Genomic DNA, 26,452 nt, shown 5'->3' on the forward strand with positions numbered 1-26,452 from the left:
TCACTGCTCCAGGCTCTCGGTGACCGTTGGTCGCCGAGAGCAAGGAGATATTAAGTTTCCTGGGCTCCCCGCCTCCTGCACATGTGTCCGGTGTTTTGCCAGCGGTCGCATGCGCAGAATACGGGAAAGTTCACGGAAGAAGATTGCGTCGGGGTGTAAATATGGAGACCTCCGGTAAAAATTTTTATCTCCTCTCACCGATCGCATCAGTGAGGGGAGATGAAGCTTCACCTTTTTTTAACTTTTACGTGATCGCCATTATTCTTTGGATAACAGCGAACACGTGATCAGGAACCGCTCACCGCGGCCCTCCGTGAAATCTCCAGGCTCTCGGCTAAGTTTTGTAGCCAGGAGCAGGGAGATTTTAAAAAAACCACGGCTTTTGCGCATGCGCCTGCCACATTGGTGACGGGCGCGTGCGCAGAAGCTGGGGTGAGGTCCACGGATAAATCCGCAGGCCTTAGGTACGTCATTTCATCCTCCCTCACGGATATGATCCGTGGGGGGAGATGAAACGCAAGCTTTTTTTTAACTTTTTAAAACTTTTTTTTTACTTTTTGCACTTTTTTTTTTTTTTTACCTTTTACCCCTTTTTTTATTTATTTTTTTTTACTTTTTGCACTTTTTTTTTTACTTTACATGATCACTGTCATCCATTGGATGACAGTGATCATGTCCCTGGTGACATCCCTCTGCTCTTGGCTACACATGGCAGCCAGGAGCAGAGCAATTTTGAATTTCCCGGGGCTCGAGCCCCTCTGTGCACGCGCCCGATGTCAATCATCGGGCGCGCATGCGCAGACGGGGATTTCGGGTCCCGGGACATCGGGACATCGCAGAGGACCGGGGGTGAGTATCTTCACCTCCCCTCATGGATCCGATCCATGAGGGGAGGTGAAACTTTACTTTTGTTTTACTTTTTAAACTTTTTCGCGATCACCGCTATCGCAATGGATAGCGGTGATCGCGGGCCCGGGGACCGCTCACAGTGGTCCCCGGTAACACCTCCTGGTTCCCGGCTACCTTCAGGAGCCGGGAGCCAGGAGATTTTAAATTTGCCGGGGACACCCGGGCTTTTGCGCGTGCGCGTGACGTCATCGTCAGGCGCGCATGCGCAGAAGGCCGTCGGCGGGTCCGGGAGGACCAGATCTCCGGGGGACACCGCCGACAAGCCGTGTGAGTATTTTCAGCTGCCGTGATGGATCCGATCCATCATAGCAGCTGAATTACTACTTTTTAACACTGTTTTCTTTACTTTTTTGCGATCGGCGCTATTCATTTTATAGCGCCGATCGCAATGCCGGGGGGACTGCCCGCATCCTGGGATGACAGCTCCATGCTGTCGGCTACCTGCGGGCACCGACAGCAGGGAGCTGTCACGTCCTCAGGCCAGTGGGCATCAATCCAAAGAGGATGCATAAAACTACGTCCTCTAGGATTTAGGCCCACTTTCTGAGGACGTAGTTTCCCGATGGGGCCGTCGTTAAGGGGTTAAATGATAAAATATTGGCTGCCTCCAGGGACAACTAAAGTGAGTTTTACTGCTGACTGTTTAATAAATAAATTTGGAACTGTAACAAAAAAAATAGAATTCCCAAAAGAAACAATAAGGATTTAGTGAGCACAACTCTGTGCATAATATGGAGTTCAAGGGTGGATATACAGTATAAAGCAGTTTTGTGACTTTGTACTATTGATGATCTATCTAACCCCACACTCCATGGGCTCAGAAATGAAACAGTTGGGCCCCCTGTCCATACGCTCAAAAGTGAGATAGTAATTAAAAGAACTGGATTAGTCCTAGTCTTCTTGGTAGGGAGTCCTCTATAAGGCTATTTGAACAGAATCAGTAATTTTCTCCCCTATATGGACTCTTTCCACACTTCCCCAATGGCTGGAACGTTCTTGCCAGAAAAAGTCACAGGTCTGGTACTCCTGGAAGGTGACTCTGCTGCAGCGACATCAAAGAGGTAGTTCTTAGGCACTGGGACTCTTTCCACCAGGTGGACAAGTTGGTCTATGCTTTTAGGGTCTCCATGCCTAACTCAAGAGTTGCAAAGACCTCGATGTAGCGGTCCACCACCACCTTCTCCAAAATCTGTGCTGGGGTAGAACAGTCTGGTTCCAGATGTTTCTCGCCAGGTGGATGAGTTACATCTGAAGTTCACTGAGCTTTGAGTCACGGACATGGGCCATGCTGACTTCTCCCCACTTGGAGTGACAGCTCTCTGTCCTTTTCTGTATAAGAAAAGAACTGTAACTCTGCATGCTGCAGGTAGGGGGAGGCTGGCAGGGCCCACGTCTGTGACTCCAAGCTCAGCTCTGAATCAAACTTCAAAGTGTGTTTCAGAATAAAACATACACAGGGCCACTGCAGATACTTGTCCCGGTTTTGTGCTGCTCGTGGTTCGGGCAGTATGAACCTGGTGACAGAATCCCTCTAAAAAAATGATAAATAGTTAAAATAAAGAGAAATTGAATACTCACCTATTCTGGCAGCTCCCCATCTACGGCTGCAGCCCCGATGCTCGCCCAGAAGAAGCGGCAGGCGGTCAAGAGCCATTGATTGTGCACATGACCACTCAGCCACTCACAGGTTTCAGCAATGATTCCTCTATTGGCACTGTAAATGGCACGTGACCGCTGCCTCTTTCTGGTTTGGCATGATTGGCACAAGGGCTACAGCTCAGGGTGGGGAGAATTTAATTTGTCTTTATTCTAACACTTTATTATTTTTTTAAAAATGTCCTGGAAAAGCCCTTTAATAATAAGTTCTGTGTTGTTTTTTTTAAAAGGATAACCCTTGAGCACCACTTACCTGTGACGCTTTCAGGGAATCAAATGAAGCATTTGAAGCCCCCAAAATTTAATGGGTTGACCACCACTGATCTAAACCCCATATTTCTAGTACTCTGCGTATTAAAACATAAAGCTCCTCTAAGGCTAAGTTCCCATACGCAGTGGATATAAAAAGTCTACACACCCCTGGTAAAATGCCAGGTTTTGTTATGTAAAATCCGACAAAGATGAATCATTTCAGATTTATTTCCACCTTCAGTGTGACCCGTTATCTGTACAATTACATGGAAAGACAAACTGAAACCCTTTTGGGTGGAAAATTAAGAAAACTAAAATAATGAAGGTGTGAAAATCCTCTTATATTTGAGGATGTGGTTGTTTTCAGAATTAACCAATCACATTTAAACAGATAATAAATAGCAGTCAGTACTCCGCTAACCAAAACATCTCCAAGGCATTACATCTACCATGGGACACAAGGAAGACCTCATCAAGGAGTGGTAATGTCACTGTTGTGCCACATTTAATCCAAGAACTGGACGCCCCTCAAAAATTGATGAAAAGACCAGAAGGAAAATTGGTCTGGAAGGCCAAGAGGCCGACAGCAACATTAAAGGAGCTGCAGGAGTCTCTGTCAAGTGCTGGTTGTGTAGTGCATGTGACAACCATCTCCCGTGTTCTTCCTGTATCTGGGCTGTGGGGGAGGGGGGCAACATGGAAGACTTTTCTAACAAAGAAGATTATCCAAACCTGGCTATGTTTTGCCAAAACCTCCATCACATCTACCAAATGTCTGTGGGAGATCGTGTTATGTCTGATGAGACCGAGGAGGAACTAGTTGGCCAGAATTCCAGAAAGTATGTTTGGTACAAAGCCAACATTGCCACCACCAGAAGACCACCAACCCGAAGTGAAGATGGTGGGGGCAGCATTAAGTGGGGGGCTGTTCTGCTGCTGGAACTGGGGCTTTACGCAAGGTGGAGGGAATTATGAACAGTTCCAAATATCAGTCCATTTTGTTACAAAACCTTCAGGCCTCTGCTAAAAAGATGAAGAAGAATTTCACCTTTCAGCATGACAATGACCCAAAGAAGACCTCCAAATAACAAAAGAATGGCTTCACCAAAAGAAGGTCAAACCTTTGGAATGGCCCAGCCAGAGCCCAGACCTGAATCCCATTGAAGATCTGTGGGCCACCTGAAGAGGTTACTGCACATTATTTTAGTTTTTGGGGGGTTTTACCAACCTCAAAGATTTCAGTTTGTTTTTCCATGGAATTATACTCAGCCGAGCCACCACCTTAAAAAGATATTTGTGCAGATTTAAAGCCCATTAGTGAGGTCAGTAAAAAGGTGTATTGACCGTCACTAAGGGGTTAATATTCCTATACTTGCACAATTTATAAGTCATTTATAAGCACCTTCTCTCTGTTGTTTCATTTAGGATACAATAAAGCAGAATTGCTTACCTGAGTGCTGGAGAAGACTCTACTTGTGTATGAGTGAAATGGGGCATATACTTCATATTTTTTACATCCGAATCTGCTTCTGGTCGTCCCTTATTGAAGCCTCTGTGGTCCTCATCCACATCATCATCCACTTGTTTGTTGGCAATGTCTTGGTCCTCATGCTTAACATTTTCATACATCTTTGTAGCGTGAGGAATGGAATGTACTTCTTCATCAGTAACTTTAACTTCTGCATGATGGAAACTTGATCCGCGAACATCTGGTTGGCCAACATCTATATGTTCTGGAATGGGTGCATCATGGCGTTCGCTTCCATGGCTCCTTGTATAGTCTGTAGGAGCCTTGTTAATCATATCATCCCTACGAATCCCATTATCTGTGGTCATTTTATAGCTGGTCATTTGCGTACTCATAAAATCTGATAGCTCATCTATTCCTGAGGGCATGCCTTGCTTCACCTCCACAGATTCTTCGTATGTCTTCTGCTCTCCCGATGAAGATGGTTTCTGCAAGGTTTCAATACAAAAATAATTAGTTAACCTTCATTATACCCACTTTTTGGGATCATTGCCTAACTCCTTTGAAATTAATTAAGGCTCTTGGGACTCATTCAGATGGATGTATTTTTGGTCACTGGGCTGTCCATGTCTTTCACAGAAGGAGCTGGGACCCATGTTAGCCTATGGGGCGAGGCACACAACTCATTAGGAAAAAGGGCTCCTTCACACGAGCGTATTTGCACAATACGCAGATAATAGAGCCCAATGATTTCAATGGATTCATGTGAAGCTGCCCTAAGGACGAGAATGAGGCATGAAATGTGTATTGTGTGCAGATTGGACAGCACACACGTGTCCGTGTGCTGCCTGATGCGTGTTGCACCCTTCCGAATAAGCCCTTAAAATGATGAGTTTGCATTGCTAGCTGTCAAGGTGCATGTACACAGTATTAAGAAATCCCCACCTCAAAGTCCAAGTGCCTAATCGGTCTCACATGAATGGATTCCAATTGCAGAATCCGCAATCGGCGTCTATGCGGAGGATCCACGGCCAAACGCAGGTATTTAAAGGCATAAACTTTCACTTTTTCCTTTACACTCATGGATAGAAATTGCGTATTCCGCGAGCGGAAGAAAGATTGCAGCATGCTGCAGACTCCGTGCGACCTGCACTCCATACGCAACTTACAAAGCGTATGGGCTGCGGGTACCCGCGTCATCGCTTAGCAGCCATGGTCATCCGCAATACAGCGGAATCAGATATGCAGGGTGATTGGCCGGGATCACAGACGAAATCCGCGGTAGACCTCCCACATGCGGAATCCAACCCGTTCGTGTGAGCCCGGCATTACCCTTAAGTATTAATTCAAGTAGAAACAGAAGGTCTTAGGACGGACTCACACAGGCGTATGTGCAAGGTATTTGCACCATGTCGTACTTTTGCACATTTTACTGTACTTTTTGCGCTGACAGTGGCATTTCACATGGGAGCGGGACACAACTACGCCTGATTTAAAAGGCTATTTAGCCTAATTAGTTCCAGATGTTTGCTTTTCTACACAAAATTGCACAGCATATTACACGGTATATCACACCCGTGTGAGTCAGCCCTAGGGCCTTCTGCCGCTAGGGTGAATTCACATGAATGTATTTACGCAGTGTAATATATACGCGTATTGCGCAGTGAATAGTACTCATTGATTTCAATGAGTTCATTCTCAGCTGCGTGTTTTAAAACACAGCATGTCCTATCTTGGTGCGTATTACACACTATAATAATAATGCCCCAATTGGCTGCATTAATTAATAATGCCCCTCATGCCCTGTTTATTAATAATGCCCTGTGTGGCTCAATTTAATAATAATACCCCCTCGTGGCCCTGTTTAATGATAATGCTCCAACTGGCCCCATTTTTTTATAATGCCCCTCAAACCCCCTTTAGTAATAATGCCCCCTCATGCCCCATTTAGTAACAATGCCTCTCATTGCCCCATTTAATAATAATGCCCATTTATTAGTAATGTCCCTGATGCTCCATTTTGTTACGTAAGCGGGAAGAGTGATGCAGATGAGTACAGCTGTTTTTTTATTGCAGCAGCAGATTGTTAATAGAGCAGTTATAATCTGCCATTGGTTGGGAATCGGGACATGCCTTCTGGCACCGGGGACCGAAATTCGGGCCTGTCCCGCAGAATCCTGGACGGTTGCGAGGCATGATGTGTATACGGCAACTAATGGTTATCATACAACTGTTGATCGTTGTTTTCCCCCGGAGGTACATGTGGCCTAGTTATGTTCCCCGAAATGCCTGTGTGAAGAGGTTGGGTGCAGCCTTATCCAAGTTATCTGCCCATATTCCTTGATGCCTACTGTGCCCAGGTAGTTGGACACTTGTAGCTGTGGCACCCCTGGTCGTAAACCCGCTGAGTTGTTGAGAGATTGAAAGTCCACAGGGTTATGCATGGCCTGCTGTATTGCCAAGAGACTGTGTGTAGCCAAAGAGCTGGTGAACATAGAGACTGTGTAGGCGATCATATTAAGAGACTGCATACCTGATAAAAGGATTGTGTAAAATATACAAAGGGGCTGTGATTATACGACACATCTGTTCCGCAATTGGAGAGAAAGTATTTGATTCTGCTATGGCGGGCAGTGTTGCCAAGATTATAGAGTCAGTATTGTTGAGTACCACTGATTGCATTGCCAAGGCCTTTGAAACGGCTCTGCAACGTTCTACAACTGCGTCAAGTTAGTGGTTGTCCAAGAAAACACTTTTATCACCTATCCATAGGGTAGGTGATAAAAATGTGCTTGATGGGGATCTCCTGTGGCCCTCCTCATGACAGCCTTACTGCACCCCCCACAGTAAGGCGGAGACTGAATGGAGTAGCGGTCTCGCATGCTCGGTGTTGCTCCATTTATTTTCAATGGTGAGAGGCCACCAATATCCCCAGACAGCTGTATGTACAATGATATTCTGGTGTCAATCATGTCTCTTGTCATGTTGCAAGGCCAAATATTGACTCATATGCTACTACATCCCTCTAGGAATTCATTCAGGGGTGTTGTGCCCACTTTAACCCCACCACTGTTTTGAGATCTTAAATTTGTTAACATTGGGCCATGAAAATGAAAAAATACAATTTTTTGAATAATACTCATGCAGCACTTTTTCTTCCATCCAAAACCCGGCCAGCTGGACGGAAAGCAGGTGGACCCAATTATACTCAATGGGGTACACCCAACACGGTTCGGTTCTGTCTGGAGACGGAATTGTTCAGCCTCGGGGATTCCCCTTTCCCCCTTCCTGAACGGAGAAGAAAAGCGGATGTGAAAGCAGCCTTAAGAGCGCAGAGCAGTCTTATCAGCTCGTATTCTGCACCTGACAAGTTAGTTATATAGATAACTCCAGAAAAAAATTCATGGAGGCCACAAGTAGACTGACCTTCATAAGTAAACTGACCTTCACACTGATCTATGAGCAGATTGAAGGCTAAAAAACATTTTGCTCTTAACCTCTGATGGTGGTGCAGTGACTGGGGTCTTCACATATCTCCGAAAAGACTTCTTTCCTGTTCGAAATGTCTATGGAGAAGTCAAAGAATGGAAACTACTGAATAAATTTAGGTGGCGACTTCTGCACCTACTGTTTGGGATAGCAGTTGGTAGCTCCTGGCTAATCTTAAAGGGGTTGTCTCGCGGCAGCAAGTGGGGGTATACACTTCTGTATGGCCATATTAATGCACTTTGTAATATACATCGTGCATTAAATATGAGCCATACAGAAGTTATACACTTACCTGCTCCGTTGCTGGCGCCCTCGTCTCCATGGTGCCGTCTAACGCTGTCTTCTCCTTCCATTTAGACGCGCTTGCGCTGTGCGGTCTTCTGCTCATGCGCAGACCAGCTCTCCGGCGCGAGCACGCCGGAGCGGCTCCATTGAACACAGCAGAAGACCGCACAGCGCAAGCGCGTCTAAATGGAAGGAGAAGACAGCGTTAGACGGCACCATGGAGACGAGGACGCCAGCAACGGAGCAGGTAAGTGTATAACTTCTGTATGGCTCATATTTAATGCACGATGTATATTACAAAGTGCATTAATATGGCCATACAGAAGTGTATAACCCCACTTGCTGCCGCGAGACAACCCCTTTAAGGCCGCCTGCACACGGGCGGATTTGCATTGTGGAATCCAGAGTGGGTGTCTGCCTCCGGGTTCCGTAGCAAATACCGCCCATAGCATGCAATGGAAAAGTGATTCTTCCTGCACCAGTGTGGCAACCAATTGTAGTTTCCACTCGTGGAGGAAAAATCACAGCATGTTCTGTTTTTGCGTGGATTTCGTCCGATCAGTGGCCCTTTCGCAATTGGCATTGCGGAAAGGTCACGATTCTGCATCATCGCCTAGTGATGACGTGGGAAAAGCAGGAGTTAAAAAAAAAATCTGTACTGCACATGTCCGACAGCGACCATGCGGACCATTCGCAGTACAGATGAATAAAAAGAAAGGCAGGTACAGACGGACGCCGCTACTGCCAGGGCCGGTTTCCGCTGCAGGATTCTGTATGCAGAATCCGACCCAGCTGTGTGCAGGTGGCCTAAATGACCTACTAGAAATGCATCAACATTAATAAATTCTATATTTCAGTCCAGGATTGGTTACAGTTGAATCACGCGGCGGTCCTTACTGCCCAGTTTGAATGGGGCATAGATGGGGGAACTGGCACAGAAATATACCCCAAGTGCTGGATTCTAGGGGATCATCGACAAGGTGCTTTTGCTTGGTCAGGGCGTTGACACAGGGATACAACTATAGTATAGGAATGTCGCAGGTGGTAGACACGACTCAGGTTATAGGAATATGATGCAGACAGCGGAGAACCGAAATTATATACAAAGTTTAGTTTTGAAGACGGAATTGAAATAAGTCCCAGTATGAGCATAAACAAGAAATTTGGCTTTCACTTTATAGCGGCCTAATGCCGTCTGCACCAACTCAGTTCTATTACTAAAATTCACAACGCAATAAGAAAACGGTGGTGATAGGAAAATATTGACATCCCTTTACAAAGATATGTTCTAAAAAAATGGAAATATATAGTGGACAGGTTATACGTCACAGCCCTCCTGACAAAAGGTTCCACTCACTAACAGTATGATAAACCGCAGTCATTGTCCTTCCTACTATAGCTCGCTTTGATATGCCGCGTCAGGCCTCTGTCCATGACCTGTGAGCAATGTCCCTTTTAGGAATAATAGCTGCATTGTTTTATATAGACTTACATAGCAGGCCTGTAACACTGTATCAGTGTCTATGAGAGCACACACACACTATCTCTATGGAGGTCGACCTCACTAACGGTTCATAGCGTACAAGAGGAGGGAAGTGTTGTCCAGACATTCCCTTGTCGATCTTCATTTACTTAGCCCTCTATCACTGGGCCCATCTGCTCCCGCACATGTATCCCCGTGTGCAGGCTGGGTCACCTTCACTGCTCCGCGACACTAGCGCACTCAACACAGCACCGGAAGTTTTTCTGTTGCAAATTCTGGGTTATGCAATCGTCTGGGTCAGTGTCTGGAGAATTCTGCTTTTGCTCCAGAAAACAGACCCAGCGCAGAAATGGTGTTCCTTCTTAGCCTCTGTATCAGGTCCCCCCATCACACTTCCTGATCTCTCCCTGTGATGCAGGTATTAAGTCTCTTATATCATGCCGAGCTGCTGGTTACTTTTTAGGACCTGTGGAGGGGGTGGTCTTAGACCACCCTTATCCACTATGCCCTATGCCTAGAGGCTGACTCTGGGCTGGTGACATCCTAAAGGTTGTGTTAACCGCTTATGGATAGCCCCTTACAGTAAGACCTAGCTATTACTGCTCCTCGCATCATTTCCTTTCTTTATGGTCTTGCTTTTCATATATTCTCTAAACGTTTAGTTTTGAAAGCAGTTTTAAAGCTCCTATTATACCAGCACATGCACCTCATCGCTTTTGGTAGAGCTTGGCCCCTTTTTGGCATGTTGCACACCACATGCCAAAAAGAGCCACATATATTCAGCTCAAAAGCCATCTTTCATGGTGAATCGTCGATCAAAAATTGCCCTCCAGTGTGGTTGACCCTGCTAGTACTTACAGGTTTCAGGCTACAGTTTGTGAACTGGTCCTCTCTCAGTGATGATGTAAGAACAGGTGTATACTTACTATGAGGCAACGGGCACAGTGGTCATAGTTTCTCAACAAGAGCAATAGGCTTAGTGGTTACATATCCTTACAAAAGGTAAAATACTTTTAAAGAGGCACGCAACTTGGTAGTAACATGTCTTTACACAGGCACACAACCTTGCGCTTTACAGTGACAGTCTTTTAACACTTTACTTGAAGTAGTGGTTACTTGCAGCAACAAATGTCTATCACACAGTCCGGTGCACCCATTTTGGTGTGGTTTGACCTCAGTGCACAATCTCTCTCTATCACAGGTGTGAAGTGATGCTCCACTTAGCAGGACTCGTTTTTGCCTTCGGTCTTCAGTACAATTCATTGCACACCAGCAGGTTTCAGTGCACGGCTCACACTTCTGTTCTGGACGTCCTTGCCCCACAGGTGTTTTCAGGGTGGCAGACTGAGTAGTCAGCATACCTCTAGTCACAATAGCAGGGAGTCATTAGTAGATCACCCAAGCATTCTCTGGACAGTGGTCTGCAATTGCTTCCAGGTTTCTTTCCAGGCATGTTTCAACTGAGCTTTCAGGACTTGATTTCTCACCAGTTGCAATGTCAAGTCTGCTTCTCCAGCAGTCAAGTGTGCCCAATTCTCAGCCTCAGGGCTTTCTTCTTAGGCTTCTTTCACACGAACGCATATCGGCTGGCCGTTTTCAGGGCCGTCTGATATACGCTATGTTGGGGAACGAAAAACCTGGTGAATAGGCGCACAGATCAAACATTTGTGCGCCCGTTCATATGGCCAGGTGAGGTCGGGGAAAATACGCCAACCGCAAGAGGCCATCTCCCATTTCCCCTCTCTCCCCATCACAGGCTTACCAGTCTTTCTCCCTGCAATGGGAGGGGGCGGGAGGGGAGCAGAGCTAAGCACCGCCCCCCCCATTGATGGCTATGGACAAGGGGCAAGAAGAGGGCGGGCGCTTAGCTCCGCCCATGTCCCGCCCTTGTCCATAGCCATCAATGGGAGCCTGCGGGGCAGATCGGTGCTTAGCCCCGCCCCCGCCCATTGCACCGAGCGGGCGGGGAGGAAGACAGGTAAGCCTGCACGGGAAAGGGGAGGAGAATAGAGGGAGGGAGTTTAGCAGCCACGCTGCTAAACTCCCTCCCACCTACGGCCGCTGCCATGGGCGTATTTCGGCCCAAACATAGTTCCAGAACTATGTTTTGGGCCCAACGTAAAAACGCTTGGAGCTATATTGGCCTGGCCGAGTGTTTTTTACGTCTCGCAAATACGCCCATGTGATCTGATGCATTGGAATCCAATGCATCAGATCACAGCGCATATCACCCAGCCGTGAAAACAGCCAGCCGATATGCGCTCGTGTGAAAGAAGCCTAAAGCTTATTTTAGCCTATCTAGAGTGGTGCAACATTTTACTTGTGCTACTCATCCCAGGGTTGGTGTGCTTTAATTGCGAGTGCTATCAAACTACTAACAACCACTTGACCGTGAGTATGTACGTTTATGTGTGGGTGCTTTTCATGCACCGTCCCTGGTGACATCATCGTTCTGCCCCTGGTGACGTGATCACAGATCCTACAACATATGTAAAACACAGAGCCTGACCGACAGAAGAACAACAAAGTTAGGGCTCTTGAAAGAGGAGGACAAAAATAACAAAATGAGAATACAACTAAGCTGTTCTTATTTCAGACACAACTTAGCGGTCCTGACAGAAGACACAGACCTACTGCCGCCACAGAGATCCCGTGGGCTGAAGGACCTGTGGTTACGTCACTGCTGTGGGAGGAGCCGTTGTGCAGTTTGGTAGAAAGTACTGGATACTGGATAAGCTAAGAGCAGCCACCATGACTTGTGAGGATGTCCCCGTCATGTTATCCACTGTGTGGGTGGAGTCAGGGGTCAAATGACCAGGGCTGATCGCTGTATCCAGGAGTTTGCTGAGCTGGGGATGTCTGGAAATCAGCATGGATGTACCATGTAGTAGAGCTGTGTGTGTGATGTGTAGGGATCATAATGGATGTACCATGTAGCACAGCTGTGTGTCGCATTGCACCACCAGAAACACTGGTACTATAATTTCCTAATAATTACTAGTTCTCCCTATATTACTCAACTTATTGCCCCACAAGGTGCTGTAAGCAAGCACCCTAAATAATAAGCACAATGATTTGGTCTCCCACTTGTGGGCCTAACTCTTTCCATTTTCAATTGGCTGTAAGTGTATGGGAGCCTAGTCAGTGGGCCACCAAGTCGTATATCTTCTCTACCTTCTTTTGATGCCCCTTCATCCAGGTGTGTGGTGTCCGCTCTTGAGTCTCCTTGCATGCTGGCATCATCATGTGAGAGGGTATTGTCCATTTCTCCTGATCACCAGTAGGAAGGGGGACACAACTGTTTCAGAATGTACTGTATTGTTCTACACCCATACCAGTTCAGCAGTGTAATCTGGCCACCTCTGTTTTTTTTTGGTCTAGATGTAGCAAACATTAAATTGACACTTAAAGGGAAAATACAGGTTATCCTGCAGGCATGATGTAATAGAGCAGGTTGAGCTGAGCAGATGGATATATAGTTTGTGGAAGAATATTTGATATAATTTATATTTTATTCCTTCAAATCTCTGCACATTCTGGGCTTAGAGGTCCAATGGGTGGAGCTATCAGTGACTGTCAGATATTTCTGTATGTACAGTGATACACAGATAGCTGTCAATCACTGATGGCTCCGCCCATTAGACCCCTAAGCTCACAATGAGCAGAGATATAAAGGAATAAAACACAAGTTCTACTGAACCTTTCCCCATAAAACTATATATCAGTCTGCTCAGCTCCTCCGGCTCTATAACATCATGCCGGCAGTTTAGACAGTGTGTTTAAGCTGGCAGGTTCCCTTTAATTCGCAGACTAGCTCACTGTAGTAAATTGTAATCACATGCACAGTGCAAGGAAGGGAGTGGCCGCTCCGGTCACGGATAAAATAAAATTGAAAACAATCTTCCAGCACTCAAAAGTAAACATCAAACTTAGCTTTTACTCCATGGTGGTATAACGCAATGCAAGAGCTAAAAAACAGAGTTCACTTCTTCTGCAGTTCAAGCCTGAACATCTCGGCTCTTACACATAGTGCAGTTCCAAGTTACCAAACTCCATTAACCCTTTCCAATCCAATTTTGGATTCAGGGTTTCCTAAAAGGCTTTCTTTTTTTTGCTGTCATACAACGGTGCCATCTGCTGGCTAAAGCCATTGTGTGTGCGCGCCAGAGAGGCTCCGACAGCGGAGTGGCTGGCAATAGCTGGTAAGAATACCCTGTCGGAAGTCTTCTGATATTGGAGCTGTACAAGCTTCAATGTAGGAAGATGTCAGACAGTGCATTGGAAAGGGTTAAAGCAATCCCTAGCTCCTAATCACAGCTCCCTTTAATGCATTAAATAGACATTTGATGCAAACTTTAAATTGTCAGTTATTGCAACTGAATCCATTGAGAAAGTCAAGTCAGAGGGGGGTTCCCATCTCGGCCAAACTTCCAGCGATGGGGACACTGCTCTGTACGAGGTGGCTGGGTAACAGGCAGGAAAGAAACACTTGAGCGCTACTGGGCTACGCTGTTTCCGTAACTCCTATAGAAGTCAATGGGAGTTATGCAAACAGCATAGAACTGGACTGTCTGCATAACTCTTAAATCTACATTAACTTCCTCTAACTATCAGTTAGGGGGTGGCATGAGATGTTCCAGGAAAATGTTCTTCTTGACCATACCATCCTCCAAGCTTCTTATTCTACATCACTGGCCTCTTTCTCTATTTTGCCTTCAAGAAAATTGCCATCTTCCGTCTAAGACGCCACTTTATATCTTCTAGCCGCCAACATTTCGCTCAGCATTTGAATCATCCTCTTCAGACATGCCATTTGAGTTTCCATGCTCCTGATGTTGTGTGACGCCTACTTAGCTTGTTGGGCCACAGGGATCATCTGAACTTACTCTTTCCTTTCTAAGGTTATTTGTTTCACCTGTGGAGCACCTGATGGACAGTAAATTTGGTCCTTGCTTGAGCTTCTCCTGAAGGGATAGTCACAACAGCTGATTTCTGACACCAAGTACAAACTGGTCCTGTAGTACAACTTCAGCATTAGTATCCCTTGTTCTTCCTTTAAATGTAACATTTCCATCAATTCTTCTAGATATTTCACAAATTGGGGAAGTGTCATGTCTTGATACCAGGCAAAGATGCTGAGCTGGGGGATAATGTTGGCTCTTCTCTTCATTTTCCAAATTTGGATCCAATTATGCAAAGCTTTAAGGTGCAGGTGGATGGGCAACAATTAGACTGAAACTGAAGAGGATTCAACAAACTAACTAACAGTGCAACCACAGCAGTCTCAGTAATACTATCAACAGCAGAGTTTGCAATACCAATCTGGTACCGGGCCCTGTAAGTGGTTTAACTGCATAGAGCATGGCAATTACATGCAGCAGCTAACTACTGTACTTCCCTCTGCCAGTTGCTCCTTATACCAGGTGTCCTTACTGTTGTGTCTGGATGCTTCAGATTAGCCACAGGTGTAGCGGGCAGGGTCAAGTCCTTTGGCCGGGGAAGATGGCGGGGTAAACTTACAAGATATGTCACAGGTGGCTCTACCGTTCTCTCCTAACTGATCCAAAGTATAGTCGGCCTAGCCGCACGCAGGCCCCGAGAAATAGCAACAGTGCTGGAGAATGTTATAGCTTGTTTTCTCTTCGTGACGCCAGTACCTCTTTGTGATCTCCATCATCAGCTATCCTTATCAAAACTCTAGTGCCCTCTGCTGTCTCACATAGTGCGCCATTCGCACATCCATAAAAAACAGACGCAAAAAAGATCATATAGCATGCGGACACCCTTTGTGTGCTGTTCACATCCCATACACTGCAAGCCCAACTTTTGTTCATGAAAATGGACTAGAATAGGACATGTAGCAATTTTTTTTTCACATGAACCTTCGGTCCGCATGAAAGATCTGCTGTCTGAACAGCTTCATATGATAATATGGGGGGACTACACAGACAGCACATGGCCCCAAAATAAAGCTGCGTAAATGGACTCTAAGGCAAGATTCACATGGACAGAATTTGCGTGCGCAAACTTTATGCACGCAATATGCAGAAAATAGAACCCATAGACTTCAATCAGTTTTTCACATTTCTGTATTTTGTGCGTGCATTTCAGTCACTCAAAAATGCTATTTTTTCTCCTTAGGGAGAACACCTAGATGGTGATTGAGGAGACTTAAAAGGCCATTTATGCTCCTCTGGGTAATATGCTAATTATTATTTGCATAGTCACTCGAAAAGACACAGCATGCTCTACTTTTCTGCACATTGGCACACCAAGGGTCCTCATAGAAGTCAATTGGGAATGTGCAAATGCGTGCAAGGAGATGCGTATTACGCTGCATAATTCTGCATAAAAAGGAACACATCTGAAACTCATTAATAATGCGGCCTTTTTTTTTTTCCATTTTCTGTTTTTCCTCCCACCTTTTAAAAAATCGTAACTCCTTTATTTATCCATCGACGTCGCTGTATGAGGGCTTGTTTTTTGCGGGACGAGTTGTACTTTTCAATGGTTTTATTTACTGTACCATATAATGCACTGAAAAACTTATTAAAAATTCTAAGTGGAGTGAAATAAAAAATAAACAGAATTCCGCCATCCTTCAGTGCGTCTTGTTTCTATGGTGCAAAAACTGCAACAAAAACGACACAATAACTTTATTCTACGGGTCGGTACGATTACTACGATACCAAACGTGTATAGTTTTTTTTTTTGCTGTACTGCTTTTTTTTTTTCAAAGACTTTTAATTTTTTTAATTATTTTCTGCCGCCATCTTCTGCGCGCAATAACTTTTTTATTTTTCTGTCGACGTAGTTGATTGAGGGCTCGTTTTTTGCGGGACAACCTGTAGTTTTCTGATAGTACCAATTCGGAATACATACGACCTTTTGATCGCTTTTCATTGCATTTTTTCTAGGAGACAGGGTGACTGAAAAAGTGCATTTCTGGCGTTCTTTTTTTTTTTTTCGGACGACATTCACCATGCGGGGAAAATAATGCGCTATTTTGCTAGATTGCACTTTTTTGGTGTGTATTTTTGTTTTATGATTTCGATTTCTCACAGGGACGGCTTGATGGGCAGTCTGCTAAGGCAGCCCTGGGGCCTTTCAGAAGGCTCCCGGCTGCCATGACACTTGCATGTCTTCCTGCGATCTCACCACGGGAGTGCGTACAGGACCCCTGAACTACGTTCGTGGGATTTAAACGCCGCTGTCAGAATTGACAGTGGCGTTTAAAGGGTTAATAGCACTGATCATGCGCACGCAAATATGTGTACGCCAGTGTGACGAAAGCTTAAGGGCGGCGTCACACCGACATGTTGCTTTCAACGGGCTCGTTGTCATTTCCTTTTTTTGCGCACACAAATATAGGATGGCTCTATTTGTGTTTGCCTTTGCACACCAAGGGTCCCCATAGAAGCCTATGGGAGGTGACCAAATGCGTGCGCAAATGTGCTATGCCGCATGCAATTCTGTGGAAAAAAAAACATCTGGACCTCATTAGGCTGATTAGCCATTTAAATCAAGGCGTGTTTGTCTGCCGTACGCAAACATGCCCTGCTGTGCAAGAATGCATTAAAATGCACTGATACGCGGGCGAATCTACCTTGTTAAGGCGGCCTTCTGACTTGTGATCGCGATATCGCTGCCTTTTTTTACGCGAATGTCAATAGGACTTTCTAATGTTAAAAACGCATCACAGAAAAATCGCAAAACGCCAAGTTTTAACATTAGAAAGTCCTATTGACATTCGCGTAAAAAAAGGCAGCGATATCGTGATGGCAAGTGTGAGGGCGCCCTAAGAGTCAGGGGTGCAGTAGTGTCTCATATATCCACACGAGGCAGATTGGCTGCAGAGGTTTCTACGACTGTAACGTCCCTCCGTCTCAATGGCTTGTTCTGGCGCGAACACGTGGATTTCGGCGAGCCTGATTGAGATCTGCTGTGTAAACCCACTCCGATGCATTCCAATGTAACAAAGTCACTACAAGTTAATAAATGAACACATGTCAGATAAGAGCGGACAGACAATGATAGGCCGGCACCGCTGATCTATGCGCAAGCCGAATGTAATAAATCCGGAACATGTTAGAAAACAGCAGAGCTGCCAATCCGGTAGTCCTGGCCAGCAGAGCTGTGACCATAAAACATCCGGCGGCGGCAGGTGTTGCCATATATCGACCTGGATCCCGATGGAACTGCAGCTTCATGTTATGTGCTGCAGGGGCCTTTGTGGCCTCCAGGGGGCGACTCCTCGTTCTGCACCTCCGTATTACTATTCCGAGAACTTTTAGCATTAGTTCCCTTTAGGACGCCTTCACACGGGTGTATTTGCGCGCACAATCCGCATAGAATTGATTTAAATGGGTTCATCCTAACGAGCGCGTTTTGCACGCATGGAAAAAAAAGTCATTCCTGCTCTATTTTCCTGCATTTTCGCAGGGAAGACCCCATAGAAGTCTATGAGATGTGTGCAGATACACAAGGGAAACACGGCGCAACACATAGAAACAAATTAAGCTAATTAGCTTTTAAGCCCCCGGGAGGCGTGTGGCCACATATGTGAACCGGCCCTGCGTGTGCAAAAAGTACACTATTAAATACTAGTGTTTTTGCGCATACGCTCGGATGCGCGGGGTCGGATGCGTGGGGGAGTGTTCGTCTGCCTGCGCAAATGAACATGCCCTGTGTGTGCAAAAAGTACAGTGAGATACGCCAATACGTGCGCTAAAATCCTCGTACATAGCACAAATACATTGCGCTGAGCAAAAACAGACACGCTCGCGTAAAGCCGCCCTTATGATAAGAAGTATTTGTCCTCCCATTTTATTTTTCAAGAAACCTAATCAATTGTTCCCCGCTGCGCCGAGACGTGCCGAGTCACACGAGCCGCACCCTGTGGAGCCGGAACACAAGCGCCTCATCCAATTGTAATCTGCAATAGTCATTCTTCAGGCGCAGCGCTCCTGTCTACCACAAGGTGGCGCATGGGCGAATTGTAATGGCTTCATGGATTGCTTTCACTGCGTTCTGTTAAGAGTTTTGGCTTCTCGCCGCAGCTTCTCAAGAATTACAGTTCGATAATTCCATAGAACTAACAGACGAGGCTGTGCGATGACATGCACTACACGTCCCAGCGGAGGCGTACATGGGACCGCAGGGCTGACCTACCTTGTACGCCGCCCGCCTCCGACGCCCCTATAATAGTTGGCATGCTGCGTCTACAGAGAACACGCTGTTTGGAAACTCTCAGTAGTGCCGGACTGGCTTTAGGACGGCTTTACACGGGCGTCAGCGTATTTACGTGCACATTTGTGCTGCATTATTATTTTTTGTGTGCGCGCGTGCACATTTAACCGTATTTTTTGCGTGCATATCCTGCATATTTGAGCATGCAAAAACACACACGATCCCATTGACTTAATGGGCAATTAAGTTTAATTAGTTTGACATATGGTATTTTTGTGCGCAGGATGCACGACAATAGAAGACGCTGCCTATTTTTTTGCACAGACAAAATGTGCGCACAAAATACGCTCATGTGAACACGCCCACTGAATGCATTCGGTTCTATTAGCTGTAGATTACGAGCACAAAATTTGCGCATGTAATACACAGTGCAAATATGTGAATAAGCCCATAGACCTCTAACCTCAAGTAATCGTATCTGTAAGGGCGGCCGCACACGGACGTATTTGCGTGGCCAATTTTTGCACTACGCAGTGAACGGAACCCACTGATTTCAATAGATTAATTCTCCTGGTTCTTATTTGCGTGCGCATTTAGCTTGCGCAAAAAAACCCCCAAAACATGTTTTAGGAGTCATGCGTAAATGCGCACAATGTACGTGTGGGTACGCGCAAATCACTGCGCATGCTCACGGAGACCAGCAGCTCGGAAGACTAATTAGCGTTTTAAATCCGGGTTGAAGGTACCTGCGCAAATACTTAGCGTTTTTGTGCTTACGCTTCTGTCTGACCGCCCTAAAGCCTTTAACTTTGAGCAATTGTATCAGTAAGGGCTTCATTTTGCCAAGTGTTTCACGCGTCATACGCAATAAATATGACCCGTTGATTTCAATAGGTGCGTTCACATGAGCGTACTTAGCGTGCGAAGAAAAAAAACGCGCCATGTTCTATTTTCATGTGTTTTGCGTACAAAGATAGCACATATTAACATGATTTAACTTAATTGTCCATTGAAATCAATGGGAGCGTGCTCGAGTGTTTATTTGCGCACACAAATCCGCATGATATACATGCGCAAAAAGTACAGTAAACGCACACAGGTCCGCGCAAAAATACAACACTCATCGCACAATGATGCAGCACAAATGTGCCCATAAACGCATTCACCAGGGTCGATTTTCCCACACAATTTCCGGCTGATAGCGACATGGACGCAGCTCACGCTTAAATAGAACACATTGATTTGCAAGCAATTACCCATTGCTTCCTATGGGATCCGACACCCACCGTTAACCCCTTCAATGCCACAACCAATGTTGATCATGGCATGTAAGTGGTTAAAAAGCAAGAGCGAGCTCCTTCTATGTCGCCATCAGCCTCCATCATCCAATCATGGCAACAGAATGCTTGACAGTGGCCTCCATGTCCGCTTTGGCAAAGATATGAAATAATACACTGCAATACAGTGTATTATCTGGGCAATGATACGATCACAGGTTCAAGTCTCCTACAGGAGAAGGGCTTAGTCCGACGTGCGTATATCGGTCGGGTTTTCACGTCCGACCGATATACGCTGCCCCTCTCTGTATAAGGAGGAGGTGGGACGGGGAGCTCAGTGCACTGCTCCAACCCCTTCCCACCTCCTCCTCTTGCAGAGAGGGGCAGCGTATATCGGTCAGGCGTGAAAACCCGGTCAATATACGCCCATCTGAATGAGCCCGAATACTGTACAAAAAGAGAACAAAAAATAGCCAAAAAAATCCAAGTAAAAATATAATTAAAAATGATTTTTTTGTACAGTTTTCCGTTTTGTTTGGGGTTTTTTTTGCAAAAGAAGAGACATTTTTGCAGGGGGAGACATTTTAGTTCTGCTAAGTCTTCTCCCCCTTTCCTCCCCTTCACCGGCTCTCGGCATGGGGAGGAGGCAGGACGGGGCAGGAGCTAGTGTGCTAAGCGCTCTCCTCCTCTCTGCCCCCTTTTTCGGCAGCCAGTAATGTGAGGGGGAAGGAGTTTATCAACCAGCTCCGCCAACGTCCTGCCCCCTCCCATTGCAAACAGCCAACAAAGGGCAGAGAGAAGGGGGAGAGAGTATAGTAGTCACGCTGCTCAACTCCCTCCCACCTCTCTTCTCTGGCCGCTGTCATTGGCTCCTATACATCAGATGGTAGCGTATATTGGCTGGCCGTGAAAACAGCCTAAAATGTGAATAAAGCCTAAAAGTCATCAAAAAGTCACATGAACCCCAAAATGGTGCCAATAAAGACTATACTTTGTCACACAAAAAACAAGCCCTTATACAGCTGGAAAAATAAAAAAAAATTCTGGGTCCTTGAATGCAGTGATATCAAAGCCAAATTATTTTCCAAAAAAGGGTTTTATTCTGTAAAAGTTGAAAAAAAACGAAAAAAAATATATATAAATTTGATCGTACCAACCTGAGGGTAATAGTTAGCGTGGTCATGTAATGCCGTGTAGTGTAGGCTGTTAAAAAAGAACAATGAGAGAATTGCTCCGCTCTTCCACTCTCCCCAGCAAAAAATGAATAAGTTATACAATACATGACATGTACCCCAAAATGGTACCAACAAAAACTGCATCTCACCACGCCACGAACAAGTCCTCGTACGACTATGCCAATGGGACAATAAAAAAATTATGGTCTTTAAGAATTAGAGATGAAAATACCCCAAATCAGCAAGTCTTTAAGTACCAAACTACGTCATGTTCTTAAAGGGGTTTTCCAGAAAGTATCAACTACCAGTGCCAGGATAGAACGGAAGCCACAGCTCTGACCCATGTGCAGTGGCCAGCTCAAGTAATTGCAGGCGCAACTCTCACTGAAATCAATGGGAGCTGCACTTGGAAGTGAAGGCCTGGGACCCATCCCTAGCTGCTAACTAGCATATGGCTCAAACGAGCCACATCTTCCTCTACTAATTTAGTCTAGTATCTGGTTACATCATTTAATCTAGTTCCTGGTTATATAACTGCATAAACAGACGTAGTGTAATATCTATTTCATGATTTAAATATATTACACAATGTGCCACTTTGTCCCCAAGCGGCCTCTGTATCTCAATGACTGGCCAGAACAACTCACCTCCCCCTGTGAGACTCTGCTAATACAATTATGCTGAAACGGGCGAGTTTCTTAAATGGATTCCCAAGTTTTTTTTTTTACTTGCCAGTAAGCAGATAATGGGAAAAGTGAAGAAAAGTAACAGTACATGCCCTTTAAATGTACATGCACTCCACCAGCGCAGCTTTGGCGCCCGCCACTACAGTCCCAGAAGTTTCGGCAGTAGTCATACTCTGATTCACTGAGCGGAGAATATTTAAACATAACGTGAAGTGAGCGAATCGGCGATGATTTTTATGCCGGCTGAGACGAAAAGCAAATGAGAAGTGCATGATGGCTTTGCATTTAGACGTAAAGATTATCACGCATTTTCGGGTGTTATAATGATTTTTTCAACAATAATCGATACGTATAAACGGGCCTCAGGTTTTCAAAAAACACTGGAAACAAGCTTGGAAAACCCTCTTAACTGGCCTATTGTTGTTTTATAGTATTATTTATGGTACCAGTGTTTCTGGTGATGCAATGCGCCACTTATAATATAATATAGTGAATGACATCATTACGTGTAACTCACTGAAGGACCTGTGATGACATCACTGTCATGTGATCAGGGGCGAAGCTTAGAGCACCGGTAATTCAGCTGCTTGCTGAGGTGAAATCGTAGCTGGGATGAAAGACCTGTGATGACGTCACCGTCAGTGATCAGGGGTGGGACATATAACTCACTCACTCGATGAAAGAACTGTGATGACATCACCATCATGTGATCAAGGGCGGAGCATGTAACTCACTCAGTCACTCACGGACAAGTGGTCGTAAGTACTTTGATTACACTAGAAATTAAGACTCCAACTGAATTTTGGCTTCTGCACTTTATATAAAACTTGCGGCCCTGGCAGCCCATGTTAATCTGCAAACGGTTTATCTGTCCTATTGTTCATTCGGTTCCGCAAGAGCTTTTATGAATAACATAGCAATATAGTAACGGTTTGCAAAGCTGAAAAAGGACAGACATCCATAAAATAAACTTTTTTTGTAATCTTCACACAATTTTTGGCAGCGATGGTCACAATTTTATTGCATGGCTAACTTTGGCGCCATATTGACGCTTGTGTGAAGGAGGCCTTAGGGCGCCCACCCACTGGCGTTTGCGATTTTCGTGCGTGAAAAACGCCGCGTTGTCGCGGCGTTTTTCGCGGCGTTTTTTGCCGCGTTTTCGCAGCGTTTTCGCGGCTTTTCCATTAATTTCCATTGACTTTCATGGGTGCATTAGGAGAAAAATAAGGACACATATGCAACTGACAGTTCCTATGTTAAAAAATGCAACGCAAAACGCCAGTGGACAGGAGTACATTCAATTCTAATGGCTCTGCAGGAGAAACGCAAAACGCAAAGAAAAAAAAATCGCCAGTGGGTGGGCGCCCTTAAAGCTCCTACCATGGCTGGAACTAACTGCTTCTGATCCACCAGCCGTTATCAGGACCTGAACCAATCAGTATATGATGCCGGCACCCGGACCAGAGACTGGTGATTGCAGAAGAAGCAGGAAGCCTGCAATTGCTGCTGGAGGGGGACGCATATTTTGTATTTCAGCCGCACTTCAGTAGCAGTGAGCGGTTCCAGCGTCCTAATTGGTTGTTGGGTACACACACCCCTTTGGAGATGTGCACGAGTGGGCGGCCCGTTAAATAAGCAGCAGCACGGCCGTAGTAGGGTCGGCAACTAACCCTTACCCCTAACCCTAAACCCCAACCCTAACGCTAAACCCTAACCCTAAACCTAACCCCCCGTGGGTCTCGTGAACTAGTACTCGTGCAGATCTCCAAAGGGGTGTGTGTACCCAACAACCAATGAGGTCGCTGGAATCGCTCACCGCTACTGAAGTGCGGCTGAAATACAATATATGCGAGGGGGACCATAGATATACAGAGGCTCAGCAAACTGGCGCACTGCTAGCTGCCGTATACTTTTAAGGTATGTGCATGTTAAACTGTAGGTTGGAAGCATGTTGGTCTACATAAAAGAAAAGGCAGAATCTACAAGCTATCAGTCTGCATAGTGCATGCAGCTACAAGAAGGGTGAGGCTCACATAGAAGACTTCATATATACAGGAGGAAAACCGTACACACCTACATAAACACACACCCTCCCCACACCACGACCGCGGCAGACGTCCAACTGTACACGGTTAGGACAAAGCAGGAAGTTACCACAAAGTCTATATCACATTGTTAAGCACGGTCTCTACTGCGTTTCTCCATCTAGTCCGTATTTTCTCCAATTTTCCGGTTTATCTACAGGATTTTGTATAGTGGAATGTAGGAATGAACTAAACATAACCAATGAGACGATGTTAGGGATTATTTTTTGCCATGTATTTAGGAACATGGCCTAGATTGGTACTTAGGCCGGTCTCACACGGACCAACTGGATTCAGCATGCAAGAGCCCGCAGCGGTACCCGGCTCTGACCGCGGCCAGCGTGGTTGACAATGTTGACAGAGTCCAATGTGGTGCAGAGTGCCAAGGCAGCAGAAATGCAGTCCTAAGCTCTCGCTCACGACCTGGAGGTTGCAAGTTCAATCCCCACATAGTTCAGGTAGCCAGTGCAAGGTTGACTTATCCTTCAAAGGTCAGTAAAATGAGTCTCCAGCTTGGTGGGTAATAACAAAAATACCTGAAAGCATTGTGGAATATGTTGGCGCTGTACAAATAACAAGATTTATTTTTTATTAATGTATCATTATGAATGGATCTAGAAGAGGACCCAAATGTAATACAGAGGCCATACAAGTCTACGGCGACCTTCTTAACATACGCACGCCTCAGTTTTCGCGGTATGTTCCACCAGACGCCTTATTATAGAGGTATTCTACCCTAGAAGAATTGATTCTAGAGAAAAATATCTCCACAGTATGATGTCATATGGAGCACCATAAGGTGACACGAAGCATGATCAAGTAGAATTTTTTGAATCTTACCTCCTCTACGCCAAGCTCTCGATGCCATCTTCTCATATCTGCATTTCCATCATCAGTATGTTCTTTGGTTTCTTGCTTTTCTGCTTCAGTGACAGTAGGCCTATAGTCCAGTGATATTTCTCCTTCAGCTTGGTCATCCGATTTTGGTACATTGAATTGCACTGATGGCTTTTTACGTTCTTTGGGTTTTGGGGGTGAAAGTTCTGAAGTACATTTGTCCTTTGGCTGTTGCTTATCATGATGTTGAGATAGTTCCTCGTAAGTTGTGCTGGTGTCTTGTGTATGTTCTTTGGGTATAACACCTCCAATTTGTTGGACATCATGAAGGTCTACATGTGCTCCTGGTTGGTGATTCTTGTCTTTGTTTTCCAAGTGTCCCTGGTCTACACTGATGTCATCATGAAGTAATGTGTGTTCCGACCCTTCGAGAGGAATCTGGTTATTGTTAACAATTGCATTTTTTACATTTTCATCCAACATTTTTGGCACTGGCAATGATTTCCTTACAGGAATACTTGGAACTTTTTCCTCAGTTTTAGACCCAGTGGACTGCGCCATTATATCTTTATGGTCATACTGTGAGACATGTTTGCTACTTTCAACATGAAGATCAGATTGTAGGGGGGGAGATATTTGTTTTTGAAATTCTTTAATCTCTGGTGGTGCGTTAGAGGAATCCGATCCTGAAGAAACCATCTTTACTTCTTCAGACACTCTTGAAGGGACTTTTTCAGTACTTGCTTTGGAGTCTTGAATATTTGGAATTACGGCTTTCTCTTCTGGAGTAGTTCTGCTGTGACTTTTTAAATTAACGACTGTATTTTCTTCAATTGCAGTTGTTTCTTTCTTTTGTGGAGCTGTATCCTTACTCACTAAGCTGGGGGCGGGCTTTTGGGATGCAGACTCACTAACATAAGCCAAAATAAACAGAGGTATTAAATATGAAGAAAGAAAAAAAGAAAGACAACAACAAGGACAGGGCAACAGAAACAGGTCACGTCTCTCACAGTACTTAGATGTAGAAATCATTTAAAGGGGTTGTCCAGAATTAGAAAAAAAAAGGTCTATTTGTTCCAGGAACATCACCAATCTTGTCCATGGCCGTGTCTGGTATTGCACCTCAACTCCATTTACGTAAATGATTGCAATACTTTCACCGTCCATATACTAGAGTTGTGATGTGTCCAATACAAAAAGTTAAGCTTGTTCTCTAATCCTAGACAACGCCTATCAGCCAGCTCTTGTATAGACTGGTGTGTAGACTTCGTGACCCTATGTTAATTTAGATAGCCTATGGGAGCAACAATTCTTAGTTATAGGTTTATTACTGAAAATCCCCAACTGTATCACCCCAATAACACGTTTTTGAGTTTTACATTTAAAGGATATATGTACCATAAATATACCAGGGCTTTTGCGCATTCGTCTGCTATTTTGGTGGCGGGCACGTGCACAGAAGCCGGGGTAAGGTCCGTGGATAAATCCAGGGGCCTTAGTTACCTAATTTTTATCTCCCCTTACAGATATGATCCATGAGGGGAGATGAAATAAACTTTTTTCCTTTTTTTTTTTTTTTACACTTTTTCAACTTTTTTGCAACTTTTACATGTTTGCTGTTATCCATTGGATAATAGCGATCATGTGACCGGGAACCGCATA

The 26,452-nt window shown here is 45.2% G+C and overlaps 1 protein-coding gene across 2 annotated transcripts in view; it reads right to left on the reverse strand.

Moving 5' to 3' along the window:
- The window catches only part of TNKS1BP1 (tankyrase 1 binding protein 1), a 77,352-nt gene that overhangs the window by 22,990 nt on the left and 27,910 nt on the right, over positions 1–26,452 (reverse strand). For both annotated transcript variants that reach the window (XM_066586828.1, XM_066586827.1), the window contains exons 4-5: positions 24,794–25,700; positions 4,268–4,773 (exon numbers count right to left, since the gene is read on the reverse strand). In XM_066586828.1, coding sequence (XP_066442925.1) covers positions 4,268–4,773; positions 24,794–25,700 — 1,413 coding nt within the window. The remainder of the gene's footprint in view (positions 1–4,267; positions 4,774–24,793; positions 25,701–26,452) is intronic.

The sequence above is a fragment of the Eleutherodactylus coqui genome, chromosome 13 (assembly GCF_035609145.1).
Source record: "Eleutherodactylus coqui strain aEleCoq1 chromosome 13, aEleCoq1.hap1, whole genome shotgun sequence".
NCBI classification, from domain to species: Eukaryota; Metazoa; Chordata; class Amphibia; order Anura; family Eleutherodactylidae; genus Eleutherodactylus; species Eleutherodactylus coqui.